General features: G+C 43.5%; 1 protein-coding gene across 1 annotated transcript; it reads right to left on the reverse strand.

The window, feature by feature from the left end:
- Window positions 1-608: 608 nt before the first annotated feature.
- Window positions 609-21,134, reverse strand: LOC308138468 (vitrin-like). The gene is given in 23 exon segments (XM_080507596.1): window positions 609-2,414; window positions 2,635-3,061; window positions 3,064-3,150; window positions 3,254-3,480; window positions 4,251-4,354; window positions 4,442-4,589; window positions 6,132-6,224; window positions 6,686-6,733; window positions 6,949-7,011; window positions 7,951-8,013; window positions 8,468-8,533; window positions 9,107-9,181; window positions 11,765-11,827; window positions 13,119-13,169; window positions 13,255-13,293; window positions 14,027-14,071; window positions 14,585-14,767; window positions 15,262-15,339; window positions 15,431-15,564; window positions 15,643-15,799; window positions 16,486-16,551; window positions 16,687-16,779; window positions 20,981-21,134. Coding segments are annotated over 22 exon segments (2,430 nt in total). The 5' UTR covers window positions 16,721-16,779; window positions 20,981-21,134; the 3' UTR covers window positions 609-2,235.
- Between the last annotated feature and the right edge of the window lie 1,432 nt (window positions 21,135-22,566).

Here is a 22,566-nt window from a genome sequence, read left to right on the forward strand (position 1 = left end):
CATTGATGAGAAGGACTTTATATTGTTAATATAGGCTGCAGAGTTACATTTTTTTTTACCATTTTTGGGTGGTGGTGTGCCTCGAGATTTTTCCAAAGAAAGAAGTGTGCCTTGGCTTTAAGGATATCCTTTGATTCATAAATTGGTTTATGACCAAGCGTCACCGCGACCTGCTGGGTGTTCCTCCCGTTTCCAGCTTGATATCATGGCTGATGCATTCAAGCTGAATGTGTGTGACGGAGGCAGGGAAGTAAACCTATTGGTAGGATGATTCGTAAGCTGCCTCCAAGGTGAAAGATGATTCATCATCCTATTTTTATTTCTATACAAGAACAGATCAAGAGGGAATGTTCTCTAAAAGGATTTTTTTTGATAATTCTTCAGCATAGAAGTAACACTCTTGTCCTCCAATGAGAATACAGTACAGGTTTGGGGGGGATTTCTGTGTTAAGGTTACACTTTCGCACATGTTTGCGTGTGTGGTGGAAATGTATTCGCTTAAATCCAAGCCAGTTCTGTCATATATGCAGGATTTTAACACAATTCCAAAGACGTAAATGAACCAGATCAACATAATGAGAAAAAAAAAAAAACATGAGAAAAAAGTGCACGTTTTCTTCATTTATTTTATTAAAAATGACAAAAAAATATTTGATGTATTATCTGAACATTATTTGCGAAAGGCTTTTAATATGCATATGTACAAAACAAGGCATAAAGAGGGATAAAATCATAAATATTTTTTAACAAGACTTGAGAAATGCCTGCCATGTGAGAGGCGACCATCATTTAAAAAAACAAAACAAAAAAATAACTAAAGAGTCACTGTTTAAATGCCGGCCGCTCTGCACAAACATTCCGCAAGTACAAGTCCTTGTTCCACGTGGTCGATTTTGCTTTTCGCAGCCACGCTTTGGTTGCACATAGGAATCATATCAACATCACTTTCAGCACCAAAAGTCTCTGAGGAACTTCAACAATGTCCCTACGATCAAATATCTCCCGTTAGGAAGATCCAAATGCACCAGGTTTAAGAAAGAATATCCTCTTTACAGAGAATTATATAAAAGCACCTTAATGTTGAGTTTATGAAGTACGCTAAGCCGTAAGAGGACGTATGAGGCATGCTTTAAATCTACATTTCTCTGCAAGCACCACACCCCAGTAAGGTAGTTTGTTAACTTTCTGGTATAACTTCCTAGTTACACACCCTTTGAGGTACTGCAACTTGTATTTAGAACTTTTTAATTATGTTAATGAATACTTTATAAATGTTCGCCTGAAGAAGTAATTACAGGTCACCAAGTGGCAGAGGTGGAAAATACAACTCTTGCTGCATTGCTTGTATTGGATCTATATCTACGATCAAAGCACATTTCTCAGACAAAATAGATATTTTGGTTTAAAAAAATATCTAAATATATAGCATGTACATAAAAAATGTTTTCAGTTGATATGTTATAACTTCAGGTTTCTTTCATGTAAATGCCTGAAATTAGCAGGAATGGGTTCATACTATTCTCTTTGCAAGTCAAATTAATTAAGACCGTATTTGTTGAATTACTTGTGTTACATATTAATTCAAAACATCTGACAGGAGGTTTTTTTTTCTGCTGTCAAAAAATGTTTAGTGATCATTTAATATCTATGTATGTGCTTTAAAAGCAGTCAAACCACACCAGGTCAAAGCTGATAGACTAGAGTGGTAAATGGGAAGACAATACGAGGGTTAAGTACAGTGATGTGTGTATTTGTAGTTTGGTTCTTTCACCTCTGCTGCGTGGTGAACAAGCTTTTTGACACAAGCAGCTTGACATTTCACATTCAATTAAATCTTCACTCAATTATGGCACTTAAATGTATTTCAGTTTATGTCTCTTTATATTAAAGGAACAGTGAAGATATCCTGTTTGAAAAGAAATTTAGTAAATCTTTGAAACCACTCTGCCTTTATAAGAGTAACGGATTGGTAAGTTTTAGTTTTGAAGTTTAGTCCTTTATGCTTTAAAAAAGTGAAGGACCTCAGTAAAGGACAGTGTCGCTGTGTATATAGACTCTTCACTTTTCTCGCTGCCTGTTAGGGATCAATTCTTGAACACTTTAATATTTGCTTCGTCCGCACTATAATTCCTCACCTGATTCCAACCCCCTTCGACACGGTGAGTAAATTCACAATCAGTGTCCCGTCAGGACAGCCCAGCACCAACCCAACCTCCTCCGTCCCTCTGTCCATCTTTAGTTTCTGGGCTGCGAGTTGAACTCCTGACAGATGTTGTGGATGATCTTGGACACGAACTTGTACAGGTTGTCGAACTCGTCCACAAAGAAGGAGTGCTCCTTGTCGGGGTCCGTGGCGATGTACTCCAGCTCGTCCTGGGCCGCCCAGGCGATGCCGATGGAGTAGGCGATCACTCCTGCAGCCGGGCGGAAGAGGGGCAGGTTAGAAACACAGGCACATCAAACACCCCCTGCGTGACGCCTCGGTGAGGATCAACACGCCGCAGGCTGGGAAAACGTCGTACTGGGACGTTATCCTCCGAATGTGTCAGTCTGGATCAAGATTTGAGGTTTTCCTCTCTTAATCCATTCACTCATCAAAAGGAGTTTTCGATTTTGCCCACAGTGACGCCTCACCTTGGCGATGGACGGCCAGCGCAGGCGCTCTGACGTCGTCGTAAGAACGCCCGTCGGTGATGACAATCATGATCTTGCGTTTGTTGGGCTTGGATTTGCTGAAAAGCTGCTCGGCGGCGTAGGTGATGGCGGCCCCGGTGCTGGTCCCGCCGCTCCAGTAATTAACGTGTTTGATGGCGTTGAGCAGCTCGGCCTTGTTGTTGTACTGGCCGAACGCGAACTCCAGCCTCTGCTCGTAGGTGTACTGCACGGCACCGACCCGCGTGTCCGTGTCGGAGATCTCAAACTCCCGCGTGACGTTGGCCACGAACTCCAACACCGTGCGGAAGTTGCCCGTCCCCACGCTGCTGGAGCCGTCGATGACGAAGGCGATGTCGTTGGCGTTCAGGCAGGTCTTACTGCAGACCAGGCGGTCTGTGTCGCACACACCCGCTTCACCAGAGGCTGCACGGCCTTCCTCAAGGCAAACCAGCTGTTCACTGGGAGAGAGTAGAAGCCGTTTGTCCGGCACACGGCCTGAGGTGGGGGGGTGACATGACACACCGTTTTTAGTGATTCCCGTCAAACATTCGCAGGATACTGTGACAACAGCCCCCCCCCCCCCCCCCCCCCCCCCTACCTTGTCCACAAAGTTGGCCTCCACCAGGTTTTGTTTCTCGCTGTCGTCGGGGCCCTCGATGGTGACGAAGAATATGTTGATGCCAGACTCCCGCGCCAGCCGGGACGCCTCCTCCACCTTGTCCGTGGGCCACCCGTCCACCAGCACCACGGCCACGTTGGGGGCTGCGCCTCGGTTTCCGTTGGCGTCGCTGAAGTACTGCTTGTTGATGTAAGACAGGGCTTTTCCTGTGGGGACACCAGGGGGCAGCAGGGAGGCAGAGTGAAGATACCACATCCATGGTGCACAGAAGCATTTGGCTCACGTGCAGGAATGCATTTTGGGAAAAGTCTGTTATTCATAAAAGAGTAAATGTTATGTTATGACAACAAAAATAAACCAGGCAGAGTGTCGGATATGACATTAAACAAGAGACGCGTACTGGACTGAGTTTTCCTTGGTGTTTCCACACCAGCATGTACACATTCCTATGTGGGAAGTGTTTCAACTGTATATCCTCCACTGGAAGTGATATCCTATCATTTAGTGTGTCTTAGCCGTGCTGGTGGTCGAAACATTGTTGAAAAATGGCTCACGTTCATAAGATTAGATGCTACTTCTGGATAAGCGTTTGTGTCCGCATGCTAAATTGAGCAAATCTTACAGAAACGTGTGGCAGCAGATGCACACGGACACACCAAAAGAGGCAGAAAAACAGCAGTGGCGCCATGAAAACTGACCCCCGGGGACTGGTAAAACTACATGCTGGCTGGTCATGCAGAAAAAAGAAAAAAAAAATAGGAAAACACAGTTTACAGAAGCAGGACTATAATTTAGCAAACAGCCTTTTGCAGCAGATTTAGATTTAATTCTAACCTTGCATGTGAAAATGTGGCTGGATAGTAAACCATCGCGATAATTGCTGCCCTTTCACTTTCACACTTGTGTGCGTGTGTGTGTGTGTGTGTGTGTGTGCAGGCATCTGCATGCGGCTGTCGGCTCAAAGCGGGTCACTCACCCACATTGGAGAGGCCGCCCTTCTGCACGATTTTATCTATGGCCGTCTTCACCTCCCGGGAGTTGTAGTGTGACTTCAGGCTGATTTCCGTCACGGGGTCGTCGCTTCAGATAAAAATACAACAGCCCAACCGCATGATATGTGTCCTTATCTCAAACCGGTGGTTAGAAAGTCACAAACGGAGAGGTTACCCATATTGAATGATGCCCATCATGGGGCCGGCCGCGCCCACGTTGATGGCCTGCGCCACCTCAGCCAGGAAGTCTTTCTGGATCTTGAAACGCCGCTTCCCAATGCTCCAACTCCCATCCATCAAGAAGGCCAGATCCACCTTACAGTCTGCAGTAAACATGGCACGGCACAGCCAATTATGTACACTTCTCTTACTGAGCAAATAAAGTTTATTTGTGGAGCATCTTGCCAACATGAAAAAAAGATCTAAATTCCTTTAGGAAAGTAAAAACAAAGTAATAAATGGAAGAAATGAGGTGCAAATAAGAGCTTAGACATACAATTAGACAAACAACTGAGACGCGATCCAAATGGCACGTCTTAAGAGGGCGTTTGCCGAAATTCCTGCAAGTTAATAGTCACATTTCCCTAATCTTGGTCTCCATATCAAAGAGCTGACTGAGCCGACTTAGTTTCTAGCAATGGGACTAATTGTTCACATTTCTATCTTGTTTTACTGAAATCATTGAAATTTCTTTCGTCGAAATCTCAATGAGTAACGTTTATATGATCAATAGATGATACATAAAATATTCAATCAATACATCCTTGGGCTGAATCTTACAGGCAATCACATACTAACCCCATGTTTTCTCTTTGCATGTTTCCATGTTTCATTTTTAATGCATGCTTAAATTCTAAAGCTTTATGCTTGGAGAAAAAAAAGTTCTTAAAAGGCTATATAGTTAGTAACAAAAAAGAAAGAAAAAGGCCAATTCAGCACTTGCTGTGTACAAATCCTGAAGTTTATAGGTTTTGTGTTATGAGTTTTTGGTTTCGATGAATGAAATTAGGTCTGTGTTTCACCCTGGGTTAGATTTTAGAGTTTTACTCGACAACATGAAACACGTCAGTAAATAAACCACTTCAGTGTGGTTTTTTTAACACAAAGCCAAATGAGCCTACAGAGGTGGTGGTGATGCATCGCCGTGTCAAACACAGCTTTGTTTGGCTTCATGTTCAGGCGCTTACAAACTGTTCTGAGTCAATTTTTCCAACTCACAGATGTGTCAGTTGGTACTGTTTTTTTTGAGGTCACACATAGTAACTCTTGCAGGATCCATTCAAACAGATCATACCTTAAACTCCCGGCAAATCAAAGTGAGAAATCAGAATAAACAGGCTCAAAATGTACATTCATTTACAACTCCACCAAATCATGTGACAAAAGAAAAGCATAAAAATGCTACATGATGCTTTAATAAAGCATTATTGATAGATAAACATATACAACAGTCAGATCTGATTCGGCTGACATAATGCCAAGTTGGTGATGTTAATAATAACAATATACTTTATGTAATTAAAGCAGGACGAATTTTTTTTTTTTAAGCGAGTTCAAACAATTTTGAAGAAAATGCTTTTTAATGCTGGCACATTGAATATTCAAGTATAAGGATATTTTAAATGGGGCTGGTTTGCACTGGCTGTTTGGCTGGTTTAGTTTGTCAGATCTGGCAACCCGGAGTGAGACCCAGTACAGATAGGATGAAAGCCAAAACTAATGAGTTCGTAAAAACATGCAAGAAGTCAAATAAAATGTGGCCCCCGATGTAAAATAATCTTGACAGCCGAGCTCTAGAAGACACAATCAGTTTTAAACATCTATGAATCCCACAGACGGGGCCTTTGAAGAAGACAGGCACGTACTTGGGTCTCCCTGCGTTACAGGCTCAGGTGGAGGTCTGGGTACAGGTCTGGGTACAGGTCTGGGCGCCGGTTCCTGCTCTCTCACGTTGAAGCCTGGAAATCAATACAGCCACTTTACAGTCACCGTTTCATCCTCCAAGGCAAAGTATTTATGTCTTCTCGTGTAACGCGGAGGTTTGTAAATGCGTTATCCTGAACCGACACAACTACAGAAGGGAGTGTGTTTTTGCAGAATCAAACCAAACATTCAATTTGCCAAATTTCCACTTTTTCTTTTTTTGTGAGATCCCAAATGGTTAGACTGTCATTATTGTGGCTCCCATTTTGCCAAACAGGAACTGATGTTATCCCTGGGCAACCGTGCCATTTCACTTTGACTCCAAACCCCTTCAATTACAGGCTGAGCAGAAACACAGATGCGCTCCCTCAGATTGCCTTGGTTTGGTGTGTTCTGCACTTACACTCAAGAGTTTAGGGTTTACTGGCAGCGAGAGTCTTTCTGGGGGGGGGGGGGGGGGGGTGAAGAGAAGGAGCAGCAGTGAAGGCCACCTCACCTGATTCATAGAAGTTTGCTTCTGGCTTCCAGGTGTCCACCGGCTCCACTGCACAGATGATGTCACACAAGCTCAGCATTAGCGCCTTTCTACCACAACGCAGTGAAAGTTTCACATTTCCTAGAGACAAAATCGGTCTTCTCTTCTTCTTTTTTTAAATCAAGGAAGTTGAAGCTTTTAGAACCACCTCATGAACACACAGAAGAAAATTGCTCAAAGATACCAAAAACATCTGCGTGATGCTTTGGTAAACCACCGCGTACCTTTGGTGTGGCCTGTATCGGGCGGGATCTTATGGCTGCCATCTGACTCGGGGGATCGGGGCGCTAAAAGTAAAAGCGTTATCAGCAGTGACAAACTGACGGGTGAAATATAAAAACAGCAGGGCATGAGAGCTCTTCACTGGCTGCTTGTTTCTTTCTAGTGTTGGTGCTTGTGTCCTCGTGGTGGAATCAGGTTCAGTACAAAATGTTTCGTTCGGATGGAAACATGACCTGTAATCGAAAGTAAAAGCTTTCTGTGTGACCTTTTGCGCCTCATCAGAGAGTCGTTGTGGTTTAGCACTGAGACCGAAAAATTTATTTTCCTTTCAAAGGTCACGAAAATCAGAAGTCATCTACTACATTTCTCTCCTGGAGTTGAAATAAGGACAAGATAAAGATTGCACCAGAGCTGCCAACATTTCACTTGAGCTTCAAGTGGGATCTTGTTTTATATTTATTGTTAATGTATGCATACACCCAATGTACCACAAGCAGTTGTGTGTTTCCATAATGTTTATCATTTGAGAAGGAAAGAGCTCCAGCATGTGTGGTTTGACCATATAACATTTAAGTAGCTATGCCAATTTCTAAAAAAATAAAGTAGGACATCATGACTGCAATGATGTTCAACATAGACAGAAACACGAGTTTACCTGAAAGTAGGAAATACCATGTGAACACTTTTAACATGAGAATTGATCCCCCCAAAATTATGGTATCAGCAAATACTAATATATTACTATCACTATCTCACATTACATTTGGCAGCTCTTATGCCATAATTATATCAGTATGTTACAAAGAAAACTTGCCATCCCATAAAAAAACTGGGATTAAATGTGTTTCTGATGGTAACAAATTCATTTAAACATCATAGGAGTGATTTCATGTCTGTTAATCTATTCTCTAACAGAAGAATTGACTGAATCCCGACCCATACGACAAGGCATTATCAAATCTCACTTGTTAGTTCCCAATAAAACACAACAGAAAGACACTTACGGTATGCTCCAAAGTTATAAAACCAGCGCTCATACTCTGAGATATCAGGCCTGTGATCCCGAGCTAGAGGAGGATGTTTTGAAACCCGTTAGTATAGACAGACCTTCAGAGGGAAAACCTCACCTTTCCATGGTTGTGATTGGTCACATATCTCTCGCAGCCAATCTCAGACCAATGGAAACAATGACTTTGTGTAGAATTATCACCTCACAGTATCTCACATGCACAATAAACCTGCCCCGTGCTCCTCTCTCTCGGTCGCACTTCAAAGAATCTCTCATATGGCAGGCAGATGGCATGTAAACAGTGTCCTGAGAGGTGCTTTGCATGTACGTCCACATGGAATCAATTCAACACATACACGGTGAGCAGATAGCAAACTCTACGAGTCACACAAGCATGCTGCGCTTGCACATGCAACACAAGTGGACATGAGGTGCGGTAACCCGCCACAGAGAAGAGGGGCGAGACACACCAGACCTTCATGCTGTGCCGTCTTAAAAGAAGGCTTACTTACCTGTGACATCAGATGTGTCCGCCTCGCTCCATGTGTAGCCAGAGTCTGGAACCGAATAACTAATATCTGAGCAGAGAAGGCGCACGTGTCAGCGGGGATTCAGGACGTTTTGGTCATAATCAGGTGCCTCTGAAAATGCTTTATCTTCTTTAATTTAAAGTAAAATTGCATAATGTGTTCAACATTGAGAGGCTAACCGAGTAGCACAAAGTGTCTTGTAATACCACTTTGCACCATAAGTCGGTGCATCGAATCATTCAAGTTCCTTCTCATTATTTAGTCGCTGTAGGTGAAGTTGGTGAGAAATTTGTTTCACCATTGGTACCTGCAAATAATTCTGTCTGTCACAAGTAGATTCATTATTCATTCAATTCATTATCGTATACTCAACTAATTGCTTGTGACTGCATTCTACCTCTGCCACCCAGTGTGCAAAGGTAGAATTGTAGTATTTTATATGTTGTAATTTAAAAAAAACAACAACTGCACTGGCAATTAGAAAAGGGATTTTACACTCATCACATATATTTACAGCCTTATTAGTCTTACCTTAGTTAATTTAGACTTTCATCAAAACAATGCAAATTAGGTTTGCATTGAGTTATGCTCCAATATCAAGGATGATCTCCACTCTGTTACCTGCTGGTCGCCGAGCTCCAGGGAACCAATCGGGACGGGGAAAAGACTGGGGTGGCCAATCCCTTCTGGGAAAAGCTGTGCAAGGGAAGATTAGAAATCTACGTTCAGCACAAAGCACCAAGGAGGAGCATGCCTGTGACCTCCCACTAAACCGAACACATTTTCAGTGGAGAATGCACAAGATGTTCAGCCTTGACTCAGACTCTAAACACGCAGCAGTCACTCAAACAGACGGAGAATGAGCCACCAGAGGTTGTTTCTTTTCTACCTGCAGGGTAGCGAGGAAGAGGACGGCGGCATTGCTGAGAAAATGTGTTTCCCGTCTTCTGCTTAGCTTGAAGGCATTGTGATGCCAGAAGCAACAAAGTTTCAACTTTGAAGAAAAAAGAAAAATGGCTGCGGCATCAGGAAGGTTAGTCAGTCGTGAATCTTGCAAGGCTCCGGGCGAATCGAAATGCGAACAAAAGATGCTCAAACAGCTGAGCAAATCCATAACAGTGCGTCGCATCTGTCTAAACTGAGGGAGCCATGACAACACACTTCAGCCAACCCCTCTCTGTGGCGGACGGGCAGCTTGTGCAAACACGCGGCCTTCGCATTTGAGGTTCCCATCCTGTGGCAGCCAGCGAGCAAGGCCTTTGTTGACCGGGACAGGCTGGGAGAGCCCAGCTCAGCCTCCCGCTGAAGCGTGGGAGTATTATTCTAAAGTTGGTGTCAAAGGAGGGACAGTGTAGATAGTGGGACGCAGAGATTAGGCTTAATCTGCTGCTGGTCAAAGGGTCACTGCTCAACAGCAGACAGTAGTGTTATCTTTTTTTTTTTTTTCAAATGAAGCAGGTGCTTTAGAAGGATTGAGTTTAAAAGTCAAGATCATCACCACTTCAGTGGTCACTATGGTCAGAAGGTCAGAGCTGCATCAAGGATCCTGATCCTCACCTTGGTCTGGCGCCCATTGTGCAATACATCTGCTGCCTTGCTAACACAGCCTTATAGTGCCAGTAATCCAGCCATGAATGAACTCTGACTGCCATTAAAGAAAACACCAAGGCCCAATGAAGACGACCTCAACACCGTTCAACAGACGCATTCGCTCTTTGGGTAAAAGGGTTAATCACATAACTAACGTGAGAAGGAAATCCAGTGATCCGAACAATAAATTTAAACATTTCTTTGAGGTAGCCAGAGACAGAGGAGAAAATCCTTCAAGTCATAAATCAAAGCCCAAGACGACAACGTCAGCAAGCGTCCAGAATGTGAGAGCGTCCTTGCGAAACGCGGTGAATCCACGCTGGCTCCAGGGGCACTGCTGTGCAGCTGACCTTATATCTGACCTCTCACTCCCAGCTCAAAGAATTTCCCCTCAGGGCATCAATAAATAAAAAAAACAAAAACAAAAAAAAAACCTCCCAGTGTTATTCAAACCTCACAAATCTCAACAGCAGATCTCCCGTCTTCAGTTCAAGTTAAATAGATGCACTGGCGTGGGGGAGGTCTGGCATGATTTTAGAAATCAAACCATGTTATCAGCCACCATTTAAATAGATATAGACCAGTGTATTTTTAGGGATCCATGGTCTTGCATTCCACAGCAGCACATTTCTCAGTGAGCCAAACCTCTCCTGGTTTGAATGGTGAAAGCTTTCCATTCTTGAGGAGTGAATTCAGAGAGCGGATTCAGATTGTGGACTGGGTCAGACGTTTCTCTGGGAGCAGCACTGAGCTGCCCAATGCTGCTGCCGCTGCCGCCGCTTTCATGTCTCTCTCACCCCCACCAAGCATTTACAAGGGAGGGGAAGAGGCCAGACCAGATGGGATCTGTCATAAGATGTTATTACTACACTGACGGAGCTCATTTCTCATCATGCTCTTGTCTAAAAGACAAACGTGTTGCGGACATAGTGGAACTACGGCACAAGATCAATTCCCAGTGATATCCCATCATTCCTTACCTGTTTGAGGCACTGACACACTCACTGACTCATTTTTACCTGATGGAGCCTGTGAAAGTTGAGTATCAGCTTGTATTTCCGTCTGCCATTTAAAGAGGACGGGTCATGCATTGACCCAAAGCGTCCCACAGAGGGTAAACATTAGTGCTGCTTAATAAAACATTTCAACCAGGGTTTTATTGACCTACTTTTTTTTCCCCCTGTGTTTGATCAGACATGTCTGAGTTTCTACATCAGTGAGTGTGTCTGAGGACTCCCCCGCACAGTCTGCCGATACTTACTGGGGTTCGACTGGCTCATGGTTGGACTCCGCTTGGGTGCGGCAACCTGAACCCTGTTAAAAGCTGCGTGTAGTAATACGAAACAGGCAGATAGAATAACAGGCTAACAGGCTCTTTTCATCTTGGCAAAAAATGTAAATATGCATAGGAGGATGTGCCTGATGACAGAAAACAGCAGTTATCGCGAAAGGAATGTTAGCTGGGTAGCTTGATGGGGCGGATTAGCGGCGACCCCGGGGCAAAGATCACAGGGGCTTATGGGTGTGAACACCGAGGTCAGGCTTACAGGAGTCTCTTGGATTCTTGTTCCAACAAAGACAACCCCCCCCCCACTGCCCTCGACCTGTATACCCTGTCAGCCCGACCATGCCTACCTGTGTGAGACCCTGTGTGTGTGGGAATGTGTGCGCGATAATGATGAGGCTGACCTGGTCCGACAGGAGAGGAAGGCTGTCTCCTTATCGCTGAACCCGTCTCCGGTCTCCGCAGACCTGGGACCAAGATCATGAAATATGTACATTATCAGATAGTGAAAAAAAACGAAACAAGAATCTGAACATCTGAGACATTTTATTTAATTTTAGTAATCTGCACTGGAATATAAATCAACAATGTAAAATAATAGACAAATTTAGTTTTATGTCGGATAAATAAATGTGTTCCCTGTTAACAGACATACACATAGATCAAACCATAAATTAGATCCACACAACACAGAAGCAGTAAGTAAGACTAACAGACTGCCAATGATCCCTTAAAAAACATTATAGACTCATTTGGTGACTCCAATCCAGTAGCTGCAGTCGATGAAAAAAAAAACAAAAACGGATGCAATAATGCCTCAGACTTACAGCTACCGTTGACTTTAAAAGATGTCTGGCCAAGAAAAAAAAACCAAAAACCTCTTCTTTCAGGAACTCACTATAAATACAGCAGCACTAAAGTAGAAAATATGTCCATATGTGAGGCTTGCCGCACACAGACGAGGTCAAATATGGTATCAGTAATGTGGATACAACAGCTAATTGGGTAAAAGCAAATAACAGAGCAGCACATTCTGCTAATTTCACAAAATTACTCCACTTGTATGTCATGCAGTCTTTCAAACCAGGAACAGACAACAGTCTACTAAACACACTATCGTGCCTGGCTATAAGTGTTTGTGATTCTCAATCATTTTTCCATCTAATGTACCAGTATAGATACATTTCATACGGCATTTATGTGTCTGTTTAGATGTGTTGTGTATTTTCTGATTCCCTGATACATTGTTAACAAACACTGGCTTAGAAGTACATAGATCTGGCATACATCAATACAACAACAGTGCAAAATGTGATGTTTACAGCCAGTGTGTGGATCAATAGTCTACAAACCTCAAGGCATTGAGTGAGGAAAACTATGCTGCAAACCTTCTATAGTGTGTAAACAAGGCAGCGATTGAAATGTACGCCGCAAACTGTATACAAAAAAAGGCAATAGAAATGCTTTAAAAGACAAAATAAAAGGAAAACAGTTGATTAGTTTGAAGAGTTTGTACTCAAAAGACGACGGAGCAGACTCTGATCCGGCCCTTTGTTTAAAAACTAGTAAAAGTCAGTTGAAGCAGGTGTGCACGTACAGAACAGAGATGCCGTGCAGACTTTATGGATATCAGTACAAGAGAAAAGAAGAAAGCAAAGACAGACAGAATCAAATATGAAGACGATTTCTGGGAGTCAAAGGGAGAACGAATATGAAAAACACACACGCACGCACGTAAAGATAAAAAGCGTGGATTACCTGCGCTGGCACGCTGTGGGAATCTATTTGGATAGGAACCTCCTCTGAACACTTTGAAGAAATGCCATGGTTTAGTTCAACATGACCTGCTGGAAGTGCCATCAAAGACTTTCCAGGTGTTGCAGTATTGACCTACCTTGGCCGGGGCTCTTTCCTTGACCACTCTGTGACTGTCCTACACCAATAACACATCATGGGCAAATTTTAACAAACGCTGTTTGCTTGCATGTTGAATTGTTTTCTTGAGTGCGTATTTCAGAAGCAACAGTCCCAGTCTCAGCTTTACTGGTTCAAAACCTCCATGAGAGGATATTCTATCTTCTATTATGTGTCGTTCTGCACAACTATAAGTTGCAGTGTCACTTGTTTGCTCCAGATGTTGGCTTGAACTGGTGCAGAAGTTACAGTAAATGCACATTTTTGGTGAATGGCTACTGAAACAATCACCTTTCATTAAAGTTTTTTAACTGAAAATATGTAGGCATAGAGAACTCAGACATCAGTTCATAGGGTCTTGAAGTTTTTTCTGCAGAAAACAATCTCATCAAGTTAAATATTTACTTATCAAATCATTGGGAGTTGCCACCACCATTAATTGTTTTGTTAAAGTCAGTGTAACGAAACTCCCTTACATGCCATTTAGACATCATAACAGATCATGTTTTAATCATGCATTAAAATATTGTCATATACTGTTACAGTAGGTTAGTTTGAAACAAACAGGAAGAAATGTATAGGATACCAATGAGTCCCAATCAGAGGTTAATACTGAATAAATGATGAACCCATGTCCATCTTATAAGCCTGCACACCCCAGCATTAAGCTCCAACACCCCAGCTCCTCACACCAGAACCACCAACTGAAACGTTAATAAAGAGCCGATCCTCCTTTGATGCGCTTCACTTACTTGAACTTGCGGCTGCCACATGGGCAAGGTATGGGTGACTGCTGCCTGGATAGAAGAAACACAAGTGGGCTTCGAGCACGGGGAGAAGAGCGATACTGTTACAGAAGATGAAGGAAGAGATGGTGGGGGGGTGGTTGGCTCGCAGCCCATCTCCTCTGCACACATACCTTAAGATATTGTAGCATTGCCCATTGACTGGAGCTGCATTTCTATCCCAAACGGGGCGGCGATTACTGTCTGATAATGCTTTCATTTAATGAGAATGATGAAAACTCTGTTGTTAAGTAGGTCCAGCAACAGAACAGCAGCAGTATTAACTTCAGACCACCTGCAATTTGTCATAATTACAGTTGTGACTTGTAATTGCCGGCTGCGGTCGTTCATCTTCATCACTCAAGTTTCACACAAATGAAAGCTTGTTCTGGCAAACATCAGTCCTGGTTACGAGCTGCTAAGCGTTGTTAGTCACATGTGTACTGGGTGGCACACTGGCTACGGTTTGAACACGCGTGTCTGTATAAATGACGTACGGCTTAAGCGAGGGTCCCTTTCATTCACCTGCATCCCTGATTTTATGTGCGGCAGCCCGGGCCTTGGTGGTGGTGGGCGGCGGTGGAGGCGTGGTGGTGGGAGCCTGTGTGGTGGTGGTGGTGGTGGTGGTTGGTTCAGGAGTGGTTGTGGTGGCTTCAGTTGTTGTCGGCAGCGCCGTCGTGATCGCAGGTGCTTTGCCCTCTCTTTGACCTGCGAGGAGACGACAGATGAGCGCCGCCGCGTGCAAGACGGACGGACGGGGAGGAAGAGCGTCGACAGTGCGCGCTGTGTTGTAATGCATTCTTGACATTCTTCGCGAGACTGCGGCGCTCTGGCTCCACCCGTTCAACCTGAGTGCAGTTCAGCGTGCCTGAGTCACGCGCAGGGACATCCAACCAGTAACCTTCTGTCCTCACGGCGTACTGATCGGAGGATTTTTTGCTCTCGCAGGTGAGCTGTGCTCCGCGAGTTAAAACGATTGTACAATGAAAGCTGGAAATGCCTCTTTTCACAAAGCACTGATAGATAGATAGATAGATAGATAGATAGATAGATAGATAGATAGATAGATAGATAGATAGATAGATAGATAGATAGATAGATAGATAGATAGATAGATAGATAGATAGATAGATAGAGCAGGCTTTTGAAACATGTTTTCTGTAATAAAACAACAAAATGATGGAAAATTAACTGCCTCTCACTTGTTTTCACGTAGGTGGGTCTTGAAGGAACGTAGTCCAGAGTAGACGGGTAGATGACTCCTTTCTTGGGCTTCCCCACTGAAAGACATCACAGCAAGCTTTTGGTTGGAGGCTTTATTGAAAAAAAAAAACCTGAGCTTGTTATCATCACTTTGTTTATTTTTAGTACCGGAGACAACAAAGGACTCCCTCCACTTTGGCAGAGACAGCGAGCGCACCCCGTTGGAATTGCTCCCTTTGTAGATATTCTGTCCAGCCATCTTCCTCACGATAACCTTTCCTCCCGCATTTGTGATGATGCCGCTGTGGACACATTGTTTTCATCAGTTTTAACGGCTAACAGACAAGTTTCGAGTCCCATCGGGTTTCACTTCCACAAACCTGTGGATGGCTGCGTTGCAGATGCTGGAAATGGAGGCAAACACTCCTGTCCCGTAGACCTGCTGCTTGGTTTCTTTACAGTGAGCAGGACATTTGGCTATGAACTCAGGCAGGTTGATCTTTCCTGCTCTGACGTCGCACTCAATGTCTGGAACAACTGTGGAGGGAAGAAAAAGACGAGCGAGATTGTAGTCAACTCAAGAACATTATGATAGGTTACAACTGGGTGATTTCTTTCTAACTTTTTCTTTATAAAGCGGGATATACAGGATTGCCCCTCACTATGGGCAGCACTGCGGGTAGGGCGTCATGTTGCACTATGTCCTCGTTTCATGTACAAATGTTCCATGACTGTGCACGCGACAGAACTCCTTGCACATTGCAGGGACTCATGAAGCATGCATATGCCAAGACGAGGTGAGCGAGTGTCATTCGCCACTGTAAGGTAGAAAAGAGCTGGTTTATAATTCACAGAACTTCATTGACATAATTGCTGGTTGTCAGGATATTTTACGCTTGAATGTGAATGTTGTGGTTTTTTTTTTTAAATCAGTCCAATGTGTGAAAAACACTCCGAACCCTGAGATTTTGAAAATCTTAATCAACTTGGGTATTCTTGCAGGTTATGGAAAAATCTGGGAAATAACTTATCATTGTGACAACGCGGCTTTATATCCACAAATTAATAATTAACAGTGGAGTCTTTGTCATGGAAGTCAACAAATCCTTGGCAGCTGTGATTTTACCTGTGACACAACATTTGTTTAGAACGTTAAACAGGTGCGTGATTAAAAGCCAGTGCAGACAATGGATATTACAGGCTTGCTCGCTGATGACGTCTACCTTGCTTTGGTTTCTTGTTCTTTGATCCATGAGGCTTGGCCCAGCATGTACAAGATAGGAGGAGCACTGCAGATGAGAAACAAGGAGTTTCACATAATGGGAGAGTGTATTTCCTGAACGAACAGAACATTTGTGAGAGAGGATGGTGAAGGAATCAGCACTGCAGTCAATAATGCAAAATCTTTGCTCACTGCTGCTCACCGAGACAGATGACTGCGAGCGATGTTCTCCTCATGATGTATCGTGTGATGGTTCAACAGGTCAGCCAGATGTCCTTGTACAACCCCCAAAAACCTTACAGACACAGGATGAGCAGCAGGATTGTCTTGTTAAACACCTTCTGCTTGTTCGACGAAAGCAAATCCAGGCACAGGAGGAAAACGCTTGTGTCTACTAAAAACCCAACAGAGTGAACTGGTGCTACTGAGACGTATCACTTCGAACAGGGTTTTAGGATGAAAAGCAAGGACTGATGTACTGAAATGACATTAAAAGCATAATGGCATATCTGGTTTTTGTAAAGACGCAGTGGCAACTGAAACACTTGAAAAAAAAAAGTTGCAAGTTGCATTGTCATACTTCGGGGATCAGTCAGGTCATGTGAACACTGTATTCATATACACAACTTTAACAAAACACATCTGGAGTTAAAATTGTGTGTAAAACTCGTCTCAGTATAATATGTATGGAGTCCAGCTCTATTAGAGAGCACACCTTGACATAATTTAATGTATAAGGACGGGGTGCTGTGTGGAGCCTTTTGTTTGACAGCAATGACCACATAAAGCTAAATCCCAGATTGAAACTGTTTACAGACAAGAGAACATTTCTCTCTGTGTTTTGTCATTCGCATTCAGATGTTATTCCTAAATTAATCAAACCCAAACGGGTAAAGACCCCACAGCAACACGCCAGCATGGTGAGGGTTAGGGTTTGGCCCGTTGTCAGGTATTGAAAGCGGCGCTGAAGTTGCACCAGGCTGGCAGGCGGACTGCATGAGAAAGCCACTCACGCCCGACTGTGTGCCAGAGCGGTGGGACGGTGCGCTGCTCACAGGGGAGGTGATGACTGAGGCCTCCCTGTTAACAGAGGAATGCTGAACCTCCCACGAGGGTGGCGTCATGTGTCTGTCACTGCCGCCACGCACAAGCAGGTTCAATCTGATCAAGTGGGAACATGCGATCAAACGGCGACCTCCGAAGCAGGGTCAGGTGTGTGAAATTCAGGATGACCTATACTGTGTAATGCCACTACTCAGCACGTAAACACGACAAAACTGTACCTATATATTGGTGCCACCGCTGGCAGACAGTTGAGTTTGTTATGTTTGTCACTTGGGTAAACTGAAGATCGAAAGACAATGCTGGCTTTATTGACAACAACTGGATTGTACAATAATTCATTGTTACACCCACACTTCGATCATTATTGTGGGAATAGTTCAGCAATTTAGGAATTACACTTGAAGAGTTCTGGTTCTGCTTTCATGTGTGTATCATTAAAACTAAACCACCGAAAACAACATCCTAAACACATTGTTATAAACCAAAGGATCCCATCCTTTTTTGCACGTAGCCCATTTTAATACAGGAAGTTAAGCCGTTCTCTGATTTGTCAAAACATCACCATGAAGCCAAACACTGGACAGTTCACCCACTCCCAGTGACATACAGAACCATGAGGACATTTCTTAGGTCTACATTAGATCTTAATGGTTTTATTTTACACATCTGAGTCTAACTTTGACATCTTAGCCTGAACCACTTGTTTAAAGTGCTCCAGAAGAAAGAAAACCCCAAAACAAGCTGCTCTTGCTGAACAGGTGCACTGATGTTCAATACTTCTACAGTTTGTCGGATTTTTCTTAGTAGTTCACGAGCGAATACACCACACGAGCCTCGCGTGTCACACAGAACTGAATCTGGCTCCAGTTGGCAGTGGCAGGATTCCCCCCCCCCCCCCCCCCCCCCCCCAACCCCGTGTACATTTGTGAGCGCTGACATGGATTTTCCACAGCGCTGTGCTTTGACAGGTCGGCAGATCACTGCTGCACCATCAGGACTACAATTTGTCCTCACAGGGGAAGAGAGCCAAGGCTGGAACAAGCTGGAACAGATATGCACACCTACACTACCAGAGACAGACCTGCAGCAGAGAAGAGGTGAGTCAGTGCACTTTGCTGGATAGCGAAGACAGATCAGGTGAATGACACGAAGCTGCCGACTCCTTAACTCAGTATTTCCCAGACACGGAGTGACTTTTCAGATGCGAAGGGAGCATGACATCGCGGCAGGAAAAATGAAATCATGTGCTAAACACTACAATAATTTGAGACCTCCTAATTTATGTTCCCAGTGGAAGAAACTCCTACTTTCCAAAGGAATGAAACACAGAGCAAATGATATCCTTTCACAAACACTGTAGGGAGTTTCCTGTACAGTAGATAATAGATCTTGAGGGGACTTGCTGAGACACAATCTTACATACATCAACCTACGCGCACAATCACACATGTTTAACTAAAGGATCAAAAGTAAACAGAGATTTAAGATAACTTATGGCATGCACAGATGGCTTTGGAGAACGGCATTTGAGGGCTGTTAAGACTTCCTGCCACAATGAATCACAAACACATTGGCCTACATACAGCGTGTGTCCTGCATACACCTGTGTTAAACAATGAATGACCGCCTGGGGTCCCACAATAACATGGCTTCAGTTTCCCTCCGAGGTCACACGACTGACATTTCCAGCCACGTTAAGGATCGGCAGCTTGTAATTCCAGTTGGGTGGGGACACAAATCAAACAAACCGTCATCATACTCACAAGTATGACAAAATGTACCCCCCCCCCCAAAAAAAACACCCTTGTTTTTCTCACAGTCAAACACAGAGGATGGAAGGTTTTCTTGCACAGGGCTTGGTTGATTTGTGGACCCACGGGTCAAACAGGTTGCATAGTTCGAGGAATTACTGTGCAATTGAACTCAACATAATTTTACCACTCCACTGAGGATTAAATGCTCAAAACAACCTGAAGTAAGTTGCATAAGCCGTTTTATCCAAGTCCAGGGAATCTATCGTTGCTATTAATTCAAGCACTTCCCAGCTTCTCCAAGATTCGGTGCAGATCTGGTACATGAGCAACCCAATAACAGCAGGCAAATATGACACCTGGCTGGTGGCTTACAGGTATACATTAAACAGGAAGTACAGCAGCTGCACACGATGGGTTGTCAAAATACGGGCAGACCACACACCACTGTCTCACATGCGTTTGAAATCAGTTGTCCACCAGCAGCAAAAATGCAGAAAACATACACATGTACGGTATCCATCTGTGAATGTGTGTGTGTTTTGTAAATGTGGATTTTAAAGAGTAAGCAGCTTCCTGCTACAACACAAGGTCTGTATTTCTATCTTTCTGCTTTTCAGCACAGCCACATTCCTCGTCTGGGGTGACCAGGGCAAATGCAACAAGCTTAAGCACTGAAGGGGGATTGAGGGTTATTTGAGTATCATGACCAGCTGAGGGCTTGGTTTCACAGTGTTTTTGAGTGATGGCATGCCTGAAATGAGACAGTATCTACATACACCCATTGCGAGGCAGTGGTAAATCCCACTACTCAAAGGTGTCAAGAGTTGTGCTGTAAGCATGTTCGATGTGCCAAGTGCTGTACCAACAAGCCAACTAAGAAACCATAGGCGTGAGAGATCAGACGCACAGGAAGGCAAACATGTCTCTACAAGGTCATTTCTCCAGCCCTTTTTCAGCCTTCTATTTGTTTATAGAAGTGTGTGCAGCAGTGCACTGCACAGGCTGAATTACTTTAATTCTTGGCACTTTCTTCAGTGCAAGCCAGAGCTTGTAGTCTGCTGCTGGACATATTGTATAGAGGCCACCTGCGCCTGATCAGGATCCTCCAAACCATGCAGAAACATCAGAGAAAATACACAGGGACATGTCAAATAGGAAAAGGTAAAACAAAGGCTCCTATAATGGCCGTTTGTTACCTTTGCAGTAATTTCATAAATAAACACTATAGGTAATTTATACATAAATGCTCTGGATCGTTTTCTCGAAGCACTTTTTATTTAGGCTACAGTGATGATAACATGGCTGAATTCATTCTGAAATAAACCTCTTTAAGGGGCGAGGGGGCGTGTTTACGGAAAAGAGAAAAATAAACACAGAATTGAAACAGCAGAGGGTTTATTCTAGGAAGCTGTCAAATGTAAAAAAAATAAATTAAAAAAAAAAAAAAGCTCAGGTGACATGATACAGAGTCATAATATGGAGAGAAAAATAAATAAATATATATACACATATCTCAACAACCTCACCACTGCATTTGGAGCTAAAACACGTGGAAGTCTATTTTGCGTAATTACGCATCATTGTACAAATGGACAAATTATCCACGCAAACTTTTTTTTTTACATCCCTTTTTCAAAAATCCTAATCGCTTTGTTAAAAAAAAAAAACGGAATTTACCTGAGGAGGTCAAATAATCCAGCAGGCGTGTTGGAAGTTTATATTCCCCTGCGCAGTCCTTCACTCCACTCTCATTGGAACACAGTGCGGACCAGCAGGCGTGTGAGCGAGAGGAGCGCAGATCCTTCCACCTGGACTCAAGTCTCACTCCTCCTGCATGATGGCAGCTCTCACTGAAGAGCAGAACGGGACGGGGCCACTGCTCTCTCCCCCCTGTTTGCCCATCCCACTTGGAGCTCCCAGCTCTTCACCCAGGCAGAAGGAGACCACAGTATCCCGGGGCGATCAGATGGAGATACGCGGAGCTGGCATGCTGCAGCACAGCAGGGCAAGCGTCTTCTTTCTTTGTATGCCTTGTTTTTTGGTTGTTTTTTTTTAATGCAACACAGACGTAACCAACATATTTCCCACCGTTTAAACATGTACGAGATTTGACTCTGTGTTGTGCAGCTCTTCCCATCCTCTCCCAACCGTGGGTCAACTTCAGAGCAATCACACCTCCTTCAACCAAATAAACCAATCGACACTTGTTTTGAGAGCAGACATCTACTGTCCCTTCACTGAGTGCCCAGATCGACACACACAGGAGGTTTTTTTTTAACTGCAGTCCAGTTGTTTTTTTGCAGTTATTTGGATGTTTCTTCTGAGGCTGCCTGCCATTTTGATTTAAGCGTCTTATGCACTGCTGTAAAAGAGCTCATTGTGCGTGTGATTATGGTCTTTGCAGAAACCACCTCAGGAAAAAAAAATTTCTGATTAAACTTTCATGGCCCAAGTAGATAATTGCCCATTGATGTTGTTGAGGGAGTGAAAGAGAGATGATCGGGAACTATTTCAGGGACACTCATTTTGCTCTCAACAGGGCCACAAGTTTGACCGCTTGTCGACAGAGAAAACTTCTTAATTCAGGCTTCAGTTGTGAGGAATAAAGAATTCCTCTGCTTCTTAAAAAAAAAAAAAAAGTAAATACTCCAAGCTGTTTTTACTTAACTGATCTGATGATGCTGATATGAAGTTCTTGTTGTCTCTTGTTCGACTTAACAGGCATGATCAGTCACAGCACTGAAAGCACTTTGGTTTTATAATATGAAATGAAATGCATGTTTCAGGTCACCTGAGGTTTTCATCATAATCTATTAGCGGACTCTCCAAAATAACTCTTGAAGATTTTTACTGTTTATTTTCCTCCCTCCAACAAAGATATGGATTTCCCATTGTGGGTTTGGAAGGTTTAATTGCTTAATAGCGATCAGATCTTTCAAGGGGATGAATGCAAGATACTGTACCACCAAATGAGCTACATTTAAGACCGTTCAGTGTTTCCAGATGTTCTCCTGCATCCCGTCACACTATTTTACAGACGGCGGGATTGTCCACATTTTGGAGAAGATTCAGTTAAGTCATGGAGGATGTTGTCAGTTAGAAAGTCTTGGAAATAAAAACTCTCTCAGCAAGTGTTAAATCCTACCTCAGATTCAGAAAATAATTTATTAACATTGGCTATACACGTTGTTTAATAACAGAGAAAAGACCACCAAAAAAATAAATACAAAAACAAAACACTCTCAATCTCTCCTTATAATTCA

The sequence above is a fragment of the Blennius ocellaris genome (assembly GCF_963422515.1).
Source record: "Blennius ocellaris genome assembly, chromosome: 13".
Taxonomy (NCBI): Eukaryota; Metazoa; Chordata; class Actinopteri; order Blenniiformes; family Blenniidae; genus Blennius; species Blennius ocellaris.